Source organism: Rhineura floridana, chromosome 10 (assembly GCF_030035675.1).
Source record: "Rhineura floridana isolate rRhiFlo1 chromosome 10, rRhiFlo1.hap2, whole genome shotgun sequence".
NCBI lineage: Eukaryota > Metazoa > Chordata > Lepidosauria > Squamata > Rhineuridae > Rhineura > Rhineura floridana.
The window spans coordinates 40,056,217-40,070,085 of NC_084489.1; the positions used below are offsets into that span (position 1 = coordinate 40,056,217).

At 43.0% G+C, this 13,869-nt stretch overlaps 1 protein-coding gene across 4 annotated transcripts in view; it reads left to right on the plus strand.

Annotated features, from left to right (window-relative positions):
• The window catches only part of GSDME (gasdermin E), a 72,848-nt gene that overhangs the window by 21,846 nt on the left and 37,133 nt on the right, over positions 1-13,869 (plus strand). For all 4 annotated transcript variants that reach the window (XM_061587440.1, XM_061587439.1, XM_061587437.1 and 1 more), the window contains 4 exons: positions 835-955; positions 10,494-10,679; positions 12,001-12,128; positions 12,358-12,553. In XM_061587440.1, the coding sequence (XP_061443424.1) occupies positions 835-955; positions 10,494-10,679; positions 12,001-12,128; positions 12,358-12,553 (631 nt within the window). The remainder of the gene's footprint in view (positions 1-834; positions 956-10,493; positions 10,680-12,000; positions 12,129-12,357; positions 12,554-13,869) is intronic.

The following is a 13,869-nucleotide window of genomic DNA, read 5'->3' on the forward strand; positions in this document are numbered from 1 at the left end:
AAAAGCCACCTAAGCTATTAGCCACAGCCAAGGCCAACCTTGTGGGGGGAAAATATATGTTCTGCACCCTGTGATGAAAATGTTTCCTTTTATTTGGCCTGAAGCTAAATGCATGCATTACAGAGATGTTAGTTCCTGGTGGTTTCCCCACATGCAGTATTGGACTAGGGAAATATAATGTAAGAAACTACCTTGAATTCTGTAGTCCAGTATTCTTCAACCTTAGGTCCCAAGATGTTGTTGGACTACAATGCCCATCATCCCCAGCGAGCTCAGCCAATTGTCAGGGATGATGGGAGTTGTAATCCAACAGCATCTGGGTACCCACAGTTGAAGAACACTGCTGTAGTCCAAAACATTGGAAAGACTGACCAAATGTTGCAGCAAACCATAGTTAATGGTTTAGTGTGAATGTGGAGATTGGTCCTGCTTTGCCCTTCTCTCTAGCAAGCAAGAGCCACAAGCTATGATCTCTGGCTTAGTGTTGCTTCCAAACTGGGGATTGGTAAGCGAAGAGCACACCTTGGCTTAACATCATGGTTGGTTTAGAGTGAAGCAAACTACAATACTTGGTTCAGACATAACACGAACCAGAGATCGTGGTTTGTTGCTCCCACTAGCTAGAGGTTTAGCATGGCATGGGAATGCTGCCTGGCTATTCTTGCTTCATTAACTTGTGTTAACGGGCTTAGAAATGATTGAGAGAGTCATTTATTTTTTGTAGTACTACATAACTAAGTATGTTGTTTATCTTGACATTCATTTTGTGTGCAAGTTACTGCTGTCTTGAATTAAACCAGGGTAAATTAAAGAGCAGATGAATATCTCTCTCAGGTATCAGTGAGTGAAAATGGGAATGTGATAAAGGATTCTAATGTGATCTTGGAGATCCCTGCTCCTGCAGCTATTGCTTATGGTGTAATAGAACTGTATATAAAGCGTGACGGTCAATTTGGTAAGTAATGTGCCCATTTTCTTCCCTGAGCAGCATTTCAAAGCGCTGTTAGCCGAGGAACAATGTCTTTTTGCCAGGATTAAAACATGATACAATCAATCAAGTTGTTCACTGTCTGATAAGTTTTGAATAAAGTTGGGGGGGAATTAAGGGGTTTTGCAAGTGTACACAGCTGCTTAAAGCTGTTTTTGCTTTTGCTGAATTTGAAAATGCACTTTGGCATTTAAAGGTGATTCTGTCAGCAGCATGTTGTCTTGGGTGTGTGTTACAAAAGCATCTCTTTATTATCATAAATGAGCAAATCTATTAGTGACACAAGAGCCTTACTCCCCAGCAGATCCATCTGTCAAGAGTCCATCTTATTCTTTTGCTAATTTGTTCAACAGCTATAATCCATTATTGCTTATACACCATCTGTTTTTACACTGGAGTTCCTTTGAGTCCTCGGTTCAACAGTTCCCCTTCCGCTGAATCTCTAAAGTACTTCATAAGCGCTCTAGGGTTTTGTGGGAGGAGGTTGGTAGTGTTTCTTTAGGAAGGTTTAGCACAAAAACTGCCACAAGGAAACAACTTCCGCTATGTTTGCTGTTGCCCCCACCTTCTGAGTTTGTGTAACTCCCTGCACCCTCCACCCCATCCCCCACCATGTGACTTCAAGTTTCATTGAATCTGAGGATTCAGTGAAAGAGTTCTTGAAAAGGAAATTCATAGATGGGGAAAGATATTGTCTGTTTGCATCTACCTGTGAGGGTTACCTAACTTAAAGGCAAAGGGTGAAATGGCTAGTGAGAGGAAGCAAAGGTTGCTTCATTGTGCCTCTACAGAGTTAGCAACCTGTAAGCCTCCTGATTGAGATTAAAACTCTTACACGTCTGTGCTGATATGGGAATAAGTTTTGAAGGACTTGATGGCTGAATTAGCCCATGGCTGCCAAGGATCCAGTATGCACTGATTACAAATATAATCTGTCAGTGCCTTTCCCCATTTGTGATTTTTTTCTGCTTGTGCATCCTTGGCAATGCAACAGTATCATATTGGTTTGCCTGGAACTCATTTGAAGGAAAGACATATAAATGTTCAGAGTCAGCCATTCAGAATGACATTGGCAAAAGCCAAGGAAAAGATACAGCTGAGGAGCAAGTTACATACAAAGCCTTCAAGCAGCTCACTTGGTTTCACGTTTATGGATGGTAGTGTACATGGAGAAGGTTCAGCTGGTCTTGTCTTATGAATCACAGGAGTTTTGTTTGACTGATATAAGATAGAGGAGCAGATATTGTTGCCCATAGTTGTCAATATACCATGATACATTCCCACACATCAACTTTTAAAATTATGGACATAATTTGATAGAGTGCTTGTCCATATTCCTAGATATAAGATGACAAATTACATATTATGTGCATTAATCTTAATGCATATAACATTAAGTTTTCCAGCCTCTGCCTTCTCCCTATTAGAATGCTTTGTTTGATTTTGGGCATGTACACACTGCTTGATAATGTGCATTTAGCACTTGCTGCAAGCACCTTTTTGGGGTGCTGTACACATGATGTCATCCCCATGTCACCCCTGTCCCACCCTATTTGTTGATCTAAAGTGCATTCTGCTGGAACTGTTATAATATGTTTTGTGCTGAGAATGCGTTTTTCAAGTGCTTGCTGCATGCGTGTGCACACAGAGAGTGCTTTTTCAGATCACCTCCTATTGGGGCAGACCTACTGACATTGCAGGGCTGTGCCACTCCCCCTCAATGTGTTTAACTTGTCTGTGAATGAAATAGGCAGCAGTTCAGTAACTTGGCCACCTACATATACTGATATATACAGTGCCTTGCAAAAGTAATCAGGCCCCTGACCAAAGTTCTCGTATTACTGAATTACAAATGGTACGTTGTAATTTCATTCTGTATGATACCTTATTTTGAAACGCCGAAACTCAAAATCAATTATTATAAAGTGACATTGGTTTTATGTTGGGGAATGTTTGTAAGAAACATAAAAAACTGAAACATGTTGCTTGCATAAGTATTCAACCCCTGTGCTGTGGAAGCTCCCAGTTTACACAGATGAAAGAAATTGCCCTATCGAGTACACAGTTACCATTGGCCTCCACCTGTGAACCATTAAAGTTGCTGTCACATTGTCAGGATAAACCCCCCACTATTGAAGGATCATTGGTCAGGCTGTGGATCTGAAAGGAAATGAAGACCAAAGAGCATTCTACAGAAGTGAGAGATAATGTAATACAAATTCATAGATTAGGAAAAGGGTACAAAATAATATCCAAGTATTTGGATATTCCAGTGAGCACAGCTGGATCAATAATCAGGAAGTGGAAGCTGTATCACACCACCCAGGCACTGCCAAGAAAAGGCCGTCCCTCAAAACTCAGCGCTTGAACAAGAAGGAGGCTTGTGGGAGAAGCCACAGAGAGGCAAATAATCACTTTGAAGGAGCTACAGAGTTCAGTGGCTGGGAGTGAAGTAATGGAGCCCCAGTCAACCATATCAAGAGCTCTGCATAACACTGGCCTGTATGGGAGGGTGGCAAGAAAGAAGCCATTACTCAAAAAGTATCATCTGAAAGCATGTCTGGATTTTGCCATAAAGCAAGAGAGTACCCCAGCTGCAATGTCGAAAAAGGTTTTGTGGTCAGATGAGACCAAGATAGAGCTTTTTGGCCAAAACTCTAAGGACTATGTGTGACCTAAACCTAACACTGCCCATGCCTCAAGACACACCATCCCTACAGTGAAGTATGGTGGTGATAGCATCGTGCTGTGGGGATGCTTCTCATCAGCAGGGACTGGGCATCTTGTTAAAATTGAAGGAAGAACAGATGGAGCGAAATACAGGGAAATACTGCAAGAGAACATGCTTCAGTCCACTAAAAAACTGAACTTGAGAGGAAATTCACTTTTCAGCAGGACAACGATCCGAAGCACAAGGCAAAATTACAAGGCACTGTATGTATACCTGTATATCAGTATATATCAACACACCAGTTTTTAGCCCCTCTTTTTTGAGACAGCGGAAAAGAAATTTAAAAATGTCTGAGGAAACACTGATTGAAGAAAGGAGAGTATATATATGTATATAGCCCTAGATAATAAGTGCAACATGCTCGGGTTCATTAACTTCTGTCCTTGTTTGTTTTTGCCCTTCCCTATTTTATATTTGGTTATCTTATCTCTTAGGCCTCATAAAAGATGAATGTTTCTGTTATCTCAGTTTAGCCCTCTGTGTTGCTTTGATGGGGGTGATGGTGGGTGGGAAGCTAGTGGGGCCTCTTGCACAATGGCCCACAAATGGAGTGTGTCGCCAAGCCAATGATGTTTCTCCCAATACCCAGGTGGTCAGCCACAGTAGCTAGTGACAACATGTTTAGGTGTTTAGGAGGAGTCTTAGTAAGGAGGGACGTCGGTGATGCTACCCCAATTTCAGTGATCATGGGTAGAGGGAGGTGTAGCCATGGGGAGGTGGTGAGCTACCACAGAAGTCGAAGGCAAGGTTATCTACACCTTGTTCCTTGCTCTTGCTCCTCCCTTGGATGGGTTCCTCGTTGCTCATCTGCTGTACCTCCTGGCCTGGTTGTGTTGTTGTTTAACACCAGATCAGTACACAATAAGACCACACTCATCCATGATTTGATTGTGGATGAAGGTGCTGATTTGGTGTGCATGACCAGGACTTGGGTGGGTGAGCTGGGAGGAGTTGATCTGACCCAGCTTTGCCCACCTGGCTACTCGTGCAACACCAGCATAGGCTGCAGGGATGGCGGGAGGAGTTGCTGTGTTTATAGAACTTCCATGTCTGTCATCGGGAAACTATGACAAACCACTCTGTCTTGGAGCTGGCTGTGAGGGCCTGCACCTGGTGTTGGGCCAAGGAGACAGGAAACTAGGGTTGCTGCTGGTGTACCGTCCACCTTGCTGCCCAGCAGCTTCTTTGACTGAGCTAGTGGCCATCTTGGCTGTGGTATTGCAGGAGCCCAGAACGATAGTCCTGGCAGATTTCAATGTCCATGCTGAGGCTGCCTCTAGTTTTCCGACTTGGGACTTCATGGCACACCCTTGACTTGGTTTTTGCTCCAGATGGAGGAAGGGATGATCTGGAGATAGAGGGGGTGGATGTCACCCCATTGTCATGGTCAGATCACTTCCTGGTGAAGTTTAGATTTACAGTTCTGATCCTCCCCTGCAAGGATGGTGGACAGATTAAGATGGTCTGCCCCTGAAGACTAATGGAATCCATAGGATTCCTGAATGCCCTGGGGGAGTTCCCAGTAGATAGAGCAAGTGACCCTGTTGAAGCCCTTGCCATGCTGTGGAGCAACAAGATGCATCGGGCTCTTGATATGGTTGCTCCTGAGCGCGCGCTCTGGCATTGTAGAGCCTGGTTTGCACCTTGGTACTCCAGTGAGCTACAGGCAATGAAATAGGCTGGGTGATGGCTAGAGTGCAAGTGGCAAAAGACGTCCTGTGAGGCTGATCAGGCATGAGTAAAACATTATAACCATGCCTATTGTGTGGCGGTGAGGGCAGCAAAGAAGGCCTACTTCTCTGCCACTATAGTATCCTCAAGTAGCCATCCAGTGAAGCGTTTCCGTATTGTCAGAAGTCTGTTGACATCAGCTCTGGAAAACAGAGTATTAGACCCTCTGGAGGCCCACTGTGAATTGTTTGCAAGGCACTTTGAGGGTAAAGTTGCTCGCCTCTGTAGGAGTCTTGATGCCCCATCCACATCTAGTGTAGTCCCCACTGACTACAGTCAGTGTCCAGTGCAATGTCTGCTGCAACTTCTTGGGATCAATTTCAGTTGATGCGGCCTGATAACTCAGACAAGGTGCTTGTGACGATTCAGCCAGCAATGTGTCCTCTCGACCCTTGCACTTCTTGGCTTATTAAAGTTTGCCGAGAGGGTTTGACTGAGTGGATCCAAGGCACACATCGTTGCAATAAGGAGTGGTTCTAGCTGCCCTGAAAGAGGCAGTGATCCAACTGCTCCTGAAAAAGTCCACCCTGGACCCACTGGTTTGTGACAACTACTGCCCAGTCACAAAACCCCACTTTTTAGGGAAAGTGATTGAGAGGGTTGTGGTGCAGCAATCACAAGTACTCTTGGGTGAAACAGATTATCTTGATCCATTCCAGTCTGGTTTCAGACCTGGTTATAGGATTGAATCGGCCTTTGTTGCCTTGATGGATGACCTTTATCGGAAGAAGGACAGAGGGAGTGCGACCCTGTTATTCTTACTTGATCTCTCAGTGGCTTTTGATACTATTGACCATGGTATCCTCCTGGGCCGACTTGGTGAAATGGGTATCGGAGGCACTGTTTTACAGTGGTTCCAATCCTACCTCCAGGGTCATTTTCAGAGAATAGCATTGGGAGATTGTCTTTTGGCCCCCTGGCAGTTGTGCTGTGAATGCTGCAGGGTACTATCTTGTCCCCCATGCTGTTTAACATATATATGAAGCCCTTGGGAGCAGTCATCAGGTCATGTGGCGTGAGATGTCAGCTGTATGCTAATGATACCCAGCTCTATTTCTCTGTAACATCTGGATCTGGAGAGGCCGTGCAAGCCCTGGATTGGTGCCTTGACTCTGGTGGGCTGGATGAGGGCCAATAAACTGAGTCTGAATCTGAGTAAGACGGAGGTGCTGTTCGTTGGTGGCTTCCAAGTTCGGATAATTGGTCAGTTGCCTGCTTTGGATGGGGTTGTTACCTAATGGGCTGAGTTCAAGATTTTAGTTTTGGTGTACAAAGTGTTACACAGCTTGGGACTAGGATACCTGAAAGATCGTCTTACCCTTTATATACCCTGATAATTTTGCTCTGTAGGTGAGGGCTTCTGCAGATACCATTTTATTTTATCAGGAGGTCCGTTCTGCACATCATAGGAAACAGACCTTTCGTGTAGTGTCATCTACCCTTTGGAATTCTCTCTTAAATATTAGACAGGCGCCATCTCTGTTACCTTTTTGGCAGCTACTGAAGACCTTCCTCTTTCAACAAGCCTTTTAAGTAGAGACCTTATACCAGTCTGCTTCTGTGTTGGAATTGCTTTTTAAGATGTTTTTAAAGCATTCTTTAAAAAAAGATGTTTTTAAAGTTGTTTTAAGACTTTTGTTTTTATGATGTTTTAGAGTGTTTTAGTGTGTTTGTTTGCCTCCCTGGTCTCCTCCTGGGAGGAAGAGCATACAAAGAAACAAACAAAACATGTCTGTTTGGGAAAACAAATGTTGCAAAGGAAGCTGTTTCTGCTATTTGGGGAGAATGTCCTATAGCAGAAAGGCATTCCTGATCTCTTTCCTTGGTATCCAAGATCTTGAGTCAAAAATAACTGATGTCAGACCGGGCTCAAACAAGTTTCATTGACTTGTGCAGTAATGTTTTATGACAGCAAATCGCAAGGGATTATCGCATTTGTCATGCTTTATCGATTTTCATTATTCAGCAGTTTATCTTCCTATTTTATTACCAAAAAATCAATTGTAGATTAACTCTTTCTGTACCATGATATATCAACGCCATGCTGCTGTTTTAATACTCTATCCACTTTTTAAAAAATTTCACAATAATTTTGCCTTTATAGTCCTGCTAGTTAGATACCCTCCAAATGGCTAGAATGTGTATGAAGACTGTCTCAGCTCACTTTTGGTTGACTGCTCACATCCTGCATGTTTTGCATCCACACTGAGCGTCTAATTTCATGGTCGCTCATGTTTGCTAGCAAGGCAGTCCTGTAGCCAGCCCAAAAGTTCGGGGGTGGGGGGGAAATTAAGTCATAAATTGAATTATTTATTTTTGTAAAAAAAAAAAAAAAGTGGGGCAGAAAAATGTTAGGGGTAGTGAGCTCCCTTAGCGCTCCCCAGCCCCGGCTTAACCAGCCTATAGCAAGGAAGCCATGCTTATACTCATGTGCATTTTGCTTAATTCCCAGTGTACTTTCTGGGGATACTTCTGCCTCTCAGTATTGGTAGCACAGGACCTATGTTCCCTGAGTGCTCTATAACTTTTACAAACCAAGGTCCATATGACTTATGGCCTTATCAGCATGAAATGTACAGTGCCTTCTTGCCAGTGAGAACTAGGGAGTTGTAATCATGTCCTGGACTCCTCCTCAGAGGAAGGGTGGGATATGAATAAGCAAATAAATAGGTTTTAGGAAGAGTGTGGAAGAGGGTGATCTAATGGCTGCTGCTGTCACAAAAGTACTGAACCTTGCGATGCTGTGGTTTACCCCTCTTGATGTGTTTTGGGAGGATAGGCCCTTTGGAAGGCTTTCTGTCAGTTGAAGGCCACAGGTCCAAAGGCAACTTGTTTCTTACTGCTTCCTCTCTGCCTTCTGAAGGTACCTCTTTCTCTCGCCTGGACTCATGCAAGAGTTCAGAAGGCAAATTCAGACAGATTTACTAACTCGGAACATTATTAGATAAGATTGCTCTGGGGACAGAAGTTAATTGAACGGTGCTGTCAATACGTTCTCTTTCTGGTGTTCACACACAACTCTTAGCTTTAACAGAGGCAACAGAAGTGCCCCGGGCAGAGCCCCATTGCTCTTGGGAAAGCTTTCATTTGAATGACTCTTTTTCTCCTGCTGTGTAGCTGGCCTAGGTCTGTAAGGGTTTTTAATATGCTAACAGCTCCATGAACAATGGTTTTCTTCATTCTCATTCTGTAGGACACAGGCTTGTGTGGCTACAACCATTTATCTTGTTGGAAATGCTTCTTTCCTGATGTTCTGTTTGTGCTTCCCTTTTATAGACGCCCTCAATTCAGTGAGAATGGATATGCATGTGGAACAGTTATATTTATATTCTGAACATTGGCTGTGAACTTGGCAGCTAACATTTCTCCTTCCATCTCACATTTATTCTTAAATGATCTGTTGTTCTCTCAATGTAGGTTTTGTTAACAGTTTTGCAAGAGTGTATAAGGAGACTGAAATACCTTCTTTTTCTCATAGATTGAGCATTGCGGAAATTGCAAACACTAGCATTGTTATGCTAGCTCTAATGAGAATTTGTTTTCTATGCAATTACCATGGATCAATTACCTTGGGGGGTGGGCTCTCCCTTGCTTGAACTCTTCAAGCAGAAGCTAGAAAGCGATCTGTTGGGGGTGCTTCTGCTATATAGATTTCCAGCGGGTTGGTCACAATAGCCTACAACCGCCCCCTCCAACTCTTTCTTTCTGTGATAAAGACAAAGCATCTAATCTTCTTTGTTTTTCCTTCTGCAAAACGAGCACTACAACCTGACTGCTGTTAGCGTTTTCTAAAAGAATGTAAAGCCTATAGATTGAATTGAAGATGGTACTAAACAGCCCTCCCCCCAATTTCTTTTCTTTCACAAACATGCTTCTGTAGATCACTGAGATCACACTCTGCCCTGAATGGGTGGGTCATTTAGCAGCTGTCTCTTCACGATTCTTCAAGAGTTCTATGAAAAGTCAGGACAAACCCCCTTGACTCCCAAGTCCTTTCCAAGCTGGGCTGTATATGTGGCCTCATGTCCACAAGGGGGAGTGGTGGAGCCAGAGCCAAATCATAACTAGTTTGATCCTTGTAAAAGGGAAATCGCTACATATTTCTAGATGGGCAGACACAGGCTGTTACACAGAGCAAATTTAACACGAAAGTGTGTAGTGAAACAGCCCATCCATCCTGGGGAAATTGTACTTATCTGTACAAGCCTCACAATAGTTAGGATTTGATTCTAGTACCTTTACATAGAGATGAGACAAAAAAGGGGTATAAATCCTGAATCACTGGAACCAGTCCCCTTGGTGGCAGTGGACAATAACTTGGGATTCACCTGGATAGTGTGATTCTATGAACAAATGTGTATTTCCATGAATGGACAACAGAGTAAATGGATAATTAGCTCTGATCATTTCACATATCTTGTGAGTCTTGTGGTGAGATTGGGTATTTACCATAACATTACACGGAATGTTATGTTATGCTTGGACCCAATTTTCATTTGTATCTTTGGGAAACAGTAAACTGAAAATACGTTTTCGCTAGCTTGCTAGTTAGCCTCAATTTTATAGCCTTCCTTTTCAATCAGTAAAATACACTCCAGGTGGCTTATACTGATTAAATATTGAGCAGTAATTTGTTTGGAAGAGCCAGTGTGGCGTAGAGGTTAGAGTGTTGGACTACGACCTGGGAGACCAGGGTTCTAATCCCTACACAGCCATGAAGCTCACTGGGCGACCTTGGGCCAGTCACTACCTCTCAGCCTCAGAGGAAGGCAATGGTAAACCCCCTCTGAATACCACTTACCTTAAAAACCCTATTCATAGGGTTGCCATAAATTGGGATTGACTTGAAGGCAGTCCATTTCCATTTCAGTTTGTTTGGATCAGTCGCCACATTTATTTCTCTAAATGTTCATGTGCACAGCAAAAAGTTAAATGTGTGTTGTTTTTGGCAGGCTAACATGTAATCAAAAGGCATCTGTAAGTATTTTTGGTTCTGGAGGATTTTTTTCTGGATAACTTAATCAAAACCCTTCTAATTGACAGAATTCTGCCTGCTTCACGAGCAACAGGGTGGTTTTGAAAGAGAGAACACAGAAGGGTCATCTTACCATGCTTCAGCTTTCAGAGATGCTATCTTCCCCCATCTTCTGGATGCTGTGGATAACGAGAAGCTGTCTGGCCCTGAAAGCCCTGTCCCCAGTGGTGTTTCATTAAGCATTTTGAGCAAAGGTAGGGCTGAGGGGAAAGTGTTAAATATAGAAGAAAATATGGTTCATAATAATAACCAAATTAGAAATTAACCTGTTCTCAGTTTAAATGTGTATTTTGAAAAGCCTTAGAAATCAGGGTACACAAAGATTGAGGTGTGTGTGTGTGGTCATAGCCTACCAACCTGATTGGTGTAGCATGGAGAGGTGGGTTTAAAACTCCTCTCTCAATCTGTATTGCCAGCTCTTGAACCTCAGAGTTACAACCCTCTACATTTAGAGGTGAGAAGGTTCTGCTGTTGCCTGAACAGCAGACTTCACAGACAGCTCTCAACCTGAGAAAAACAGTGTTGTGTAGTTTAGTGTTAAATGGTAGGAGAAACACGGGCATCACCTGCTGGTCCATAAGATTCTCATTTGGAGGGGAGCTGTTTATATTTTCCCCTTCTTTGTCCACCTCCAAGTCACTGTATTTGATTACATCCATATTTCTGAAGTGTCTGCCTACATACACGGTTTCTCAAGGTGTGACTGCTTTTACAAGCCATGCTATTGACCTCCTGGAAAACTGTGAAGGTGTATGAAGGTTCCCAATATCAAAATGTGGTTCTTTGGAATGTGTACTTTCTCTTCTGCATGGAAGATACATTGTTCCTTGTCGTGAACTTAATTATGAACTATTTTAGTTATAGTGTGTCCCTGCCAAACTGTTCTAAATGAATAATGTTTTAGAAAGCATGCATGGAAAGCAATTCTTGAGAGCATTTGTTAAACAGCATGGAAATATTTTCTTAATTAAATTCCCCAGCAGATGCTTACTTAGCATCTTGATCTACAGAATTTTATTTTTTCAGTGAGCACCTCCTTATTATGAGAAACCGTGTGAGAGATAACAGAAGGTGTGTATGAGGGTCAAATTAAGAGACTGATAGAAACATACTCACTGTTCTGCCAGTTCCAATGCATCTCTGCCTCTCTTCTGAAAACAGGGGCCCACAATGCTTGTAAAACCCTGCCCTTTTGTCTTGAAAAACCTGGTGGGAGCAACCAGAGTGCATTTAAAAAAAAAAAAAAGCTTCACAGAGATTTCACAGCTGATCAGCAGATCAACCCATTCCCCTTCCAGGTGTGGTAAAATGTTGGGAGTTGTAGTTCAACAACTTCTGGAGGGTCACAGATTTCCCAGCCCTGCTTTAAATAAAGTGCTTCACAAATAAATAACTTGAGTCATCATTAACATTGATTAATTATCTTTTGACTTTTTTTTGTCCCTTCAAATATCTGTCAGTATGGTTTCTAACAGTTTGTGCTTGCTTAACATGTCCCTTTTTTGTCTCTGAAAGATGCCTTGCAATTAAGCACCTATTTCCAGCCTTTTATGAAGTTATCGGAGGGAAAGCAGAGAGCTTTATACCACATACTCTGTGAGCTTCTGCTTCATGAAGAAATGGTGACTCAGCTGGAGGATGTGGTAATCTATCTATTTTTCTTTCTTGCTTTCCTTTTAAATACACAAACTTTCTATTTTTTTTATAAGCCAGGAAAACTGCTTTTGAGTTTTTGAAGACCTGGTGTGTGTGTTTATTTTAATTATTATTTATTTATTTATTAAGTTTATATTCTGCCTTCCTCCCAGTAGGAGTGTCTAGTTCCATAATTAGCATCCTATTAACACTGTGTCTGTTCTTTTTTGTTTATAGCTGGACAGAGTATGTACAGAAGACAACCCAGAATTCCTAGTAATGATGGAGTTAAAGCGACCAGAACAACAAAATATAGAGAATTTCTTACAGCTTGTTGGAATTCATTTACAGAACAAACAGTTGATGCAGAAAGACCCGCTTTGCAACAAGGAGCTCTTGCTAGCTGCTCACATTCTCCTCAGTGCTGCAGCAGGTACAGTAAGGAAAAGGGAATTAGCAGCTTTCTCACCGAGATCTGCCTTTACACATAGCTTGTTTGGTTCTGGAAATATAACTTGACCCCAATTTCCATTGAGTGCAGGCTTTTTAATTCATATTTACCAGGTGATTAATATTCTCACTGTGTGTCAAGCTCCCTTGCAGATACTGGCAGAAAAACACATAAAAGGTACAGGGTTTCCTACAATGCTGGAGTGGAAATGTGGTCTTTAAAAAAAAATGTGACAAGAAGTTAGGTCATTGAACTACCAAAGGAAAAGGATGATGGTTAGAAATGTCAAGCAGATGCCACTTCCTTCATTGAAGTTTGTCTCAAATCATTAGTAGAAAGCTACTTAGAAACTCGGGTCTCTTTTCATTATAAGAAGAAACAAAGTTCTCATTGTGCAGAATGAAATTTCCCCAGAGGTTCCTGGAGGGCAGTCTTCACACTTGGGATGGCTCCTCCCTCTGACTGTACAGGGCCTACTTCTGAAGACCTCACCCAGATGGGAGAGGCCATCCCACTCTCCAGACTGACCTTGCCTTTTGCTGAGAATGGTCAGGTGTGGCTGAGCTACTTAACAGAATACAGAAATGACCCGGGCCGTGGACACGATCGCTCCTGCGCGCCCTATCCCATGCAGAGCTCATGCAGCCCCGTGGTATACCCCGGAGCTGAGAGCGATGAAGCAAGAGAGGAGAAGGCTTGAGTGCAGATGGAGGCGTACTCCTGATGGATGCAATTATGCCTTGGTAAGTGCCTCCACTAAGTTGTATACAGAAACGGTGAGGGCAGCGAAAAAGCGATACTTCGCTGCCACCATTAAATCATCTCTCAACCGTCCAGCGGAGCTCTTTAAAATTGTCCGAGGGCTTTTACATTCTAGTCCTCAGGATATTATAGAACCTTCAGAAACCCGCTGTAACGAGTTCACTGGGCACTTCCAAGATAAAATCTCATGCATCTGCCGGGACTTAGACTCCAGTATTATGGCAGTTAAACCTAATGAGGTATCCGGAGCACGGTCTTGTCCTCATTTATTGGATGAGTTTCAGTTGGTACAGCTTGAGGACGTTGACAAGGTGCTTGGACTGGTGCGTGCAACCACCTCTGTACTGGATCCTTGCCCCTCTTGGCTAGTGAAAGCTGGCAGGGTTGGAACAGCCGGCTGGACCAGGGAAGTGATAAATGCCTCCTTGAGAGATGGAGTGGTCCCTAGTTGCTTAAAAGAGGCAGTAGTGAGACCACTCCTGAAGAAACCTTCCCTGGACCCAGATAATTTGAACAACTATAGACCGGTAGCGAAT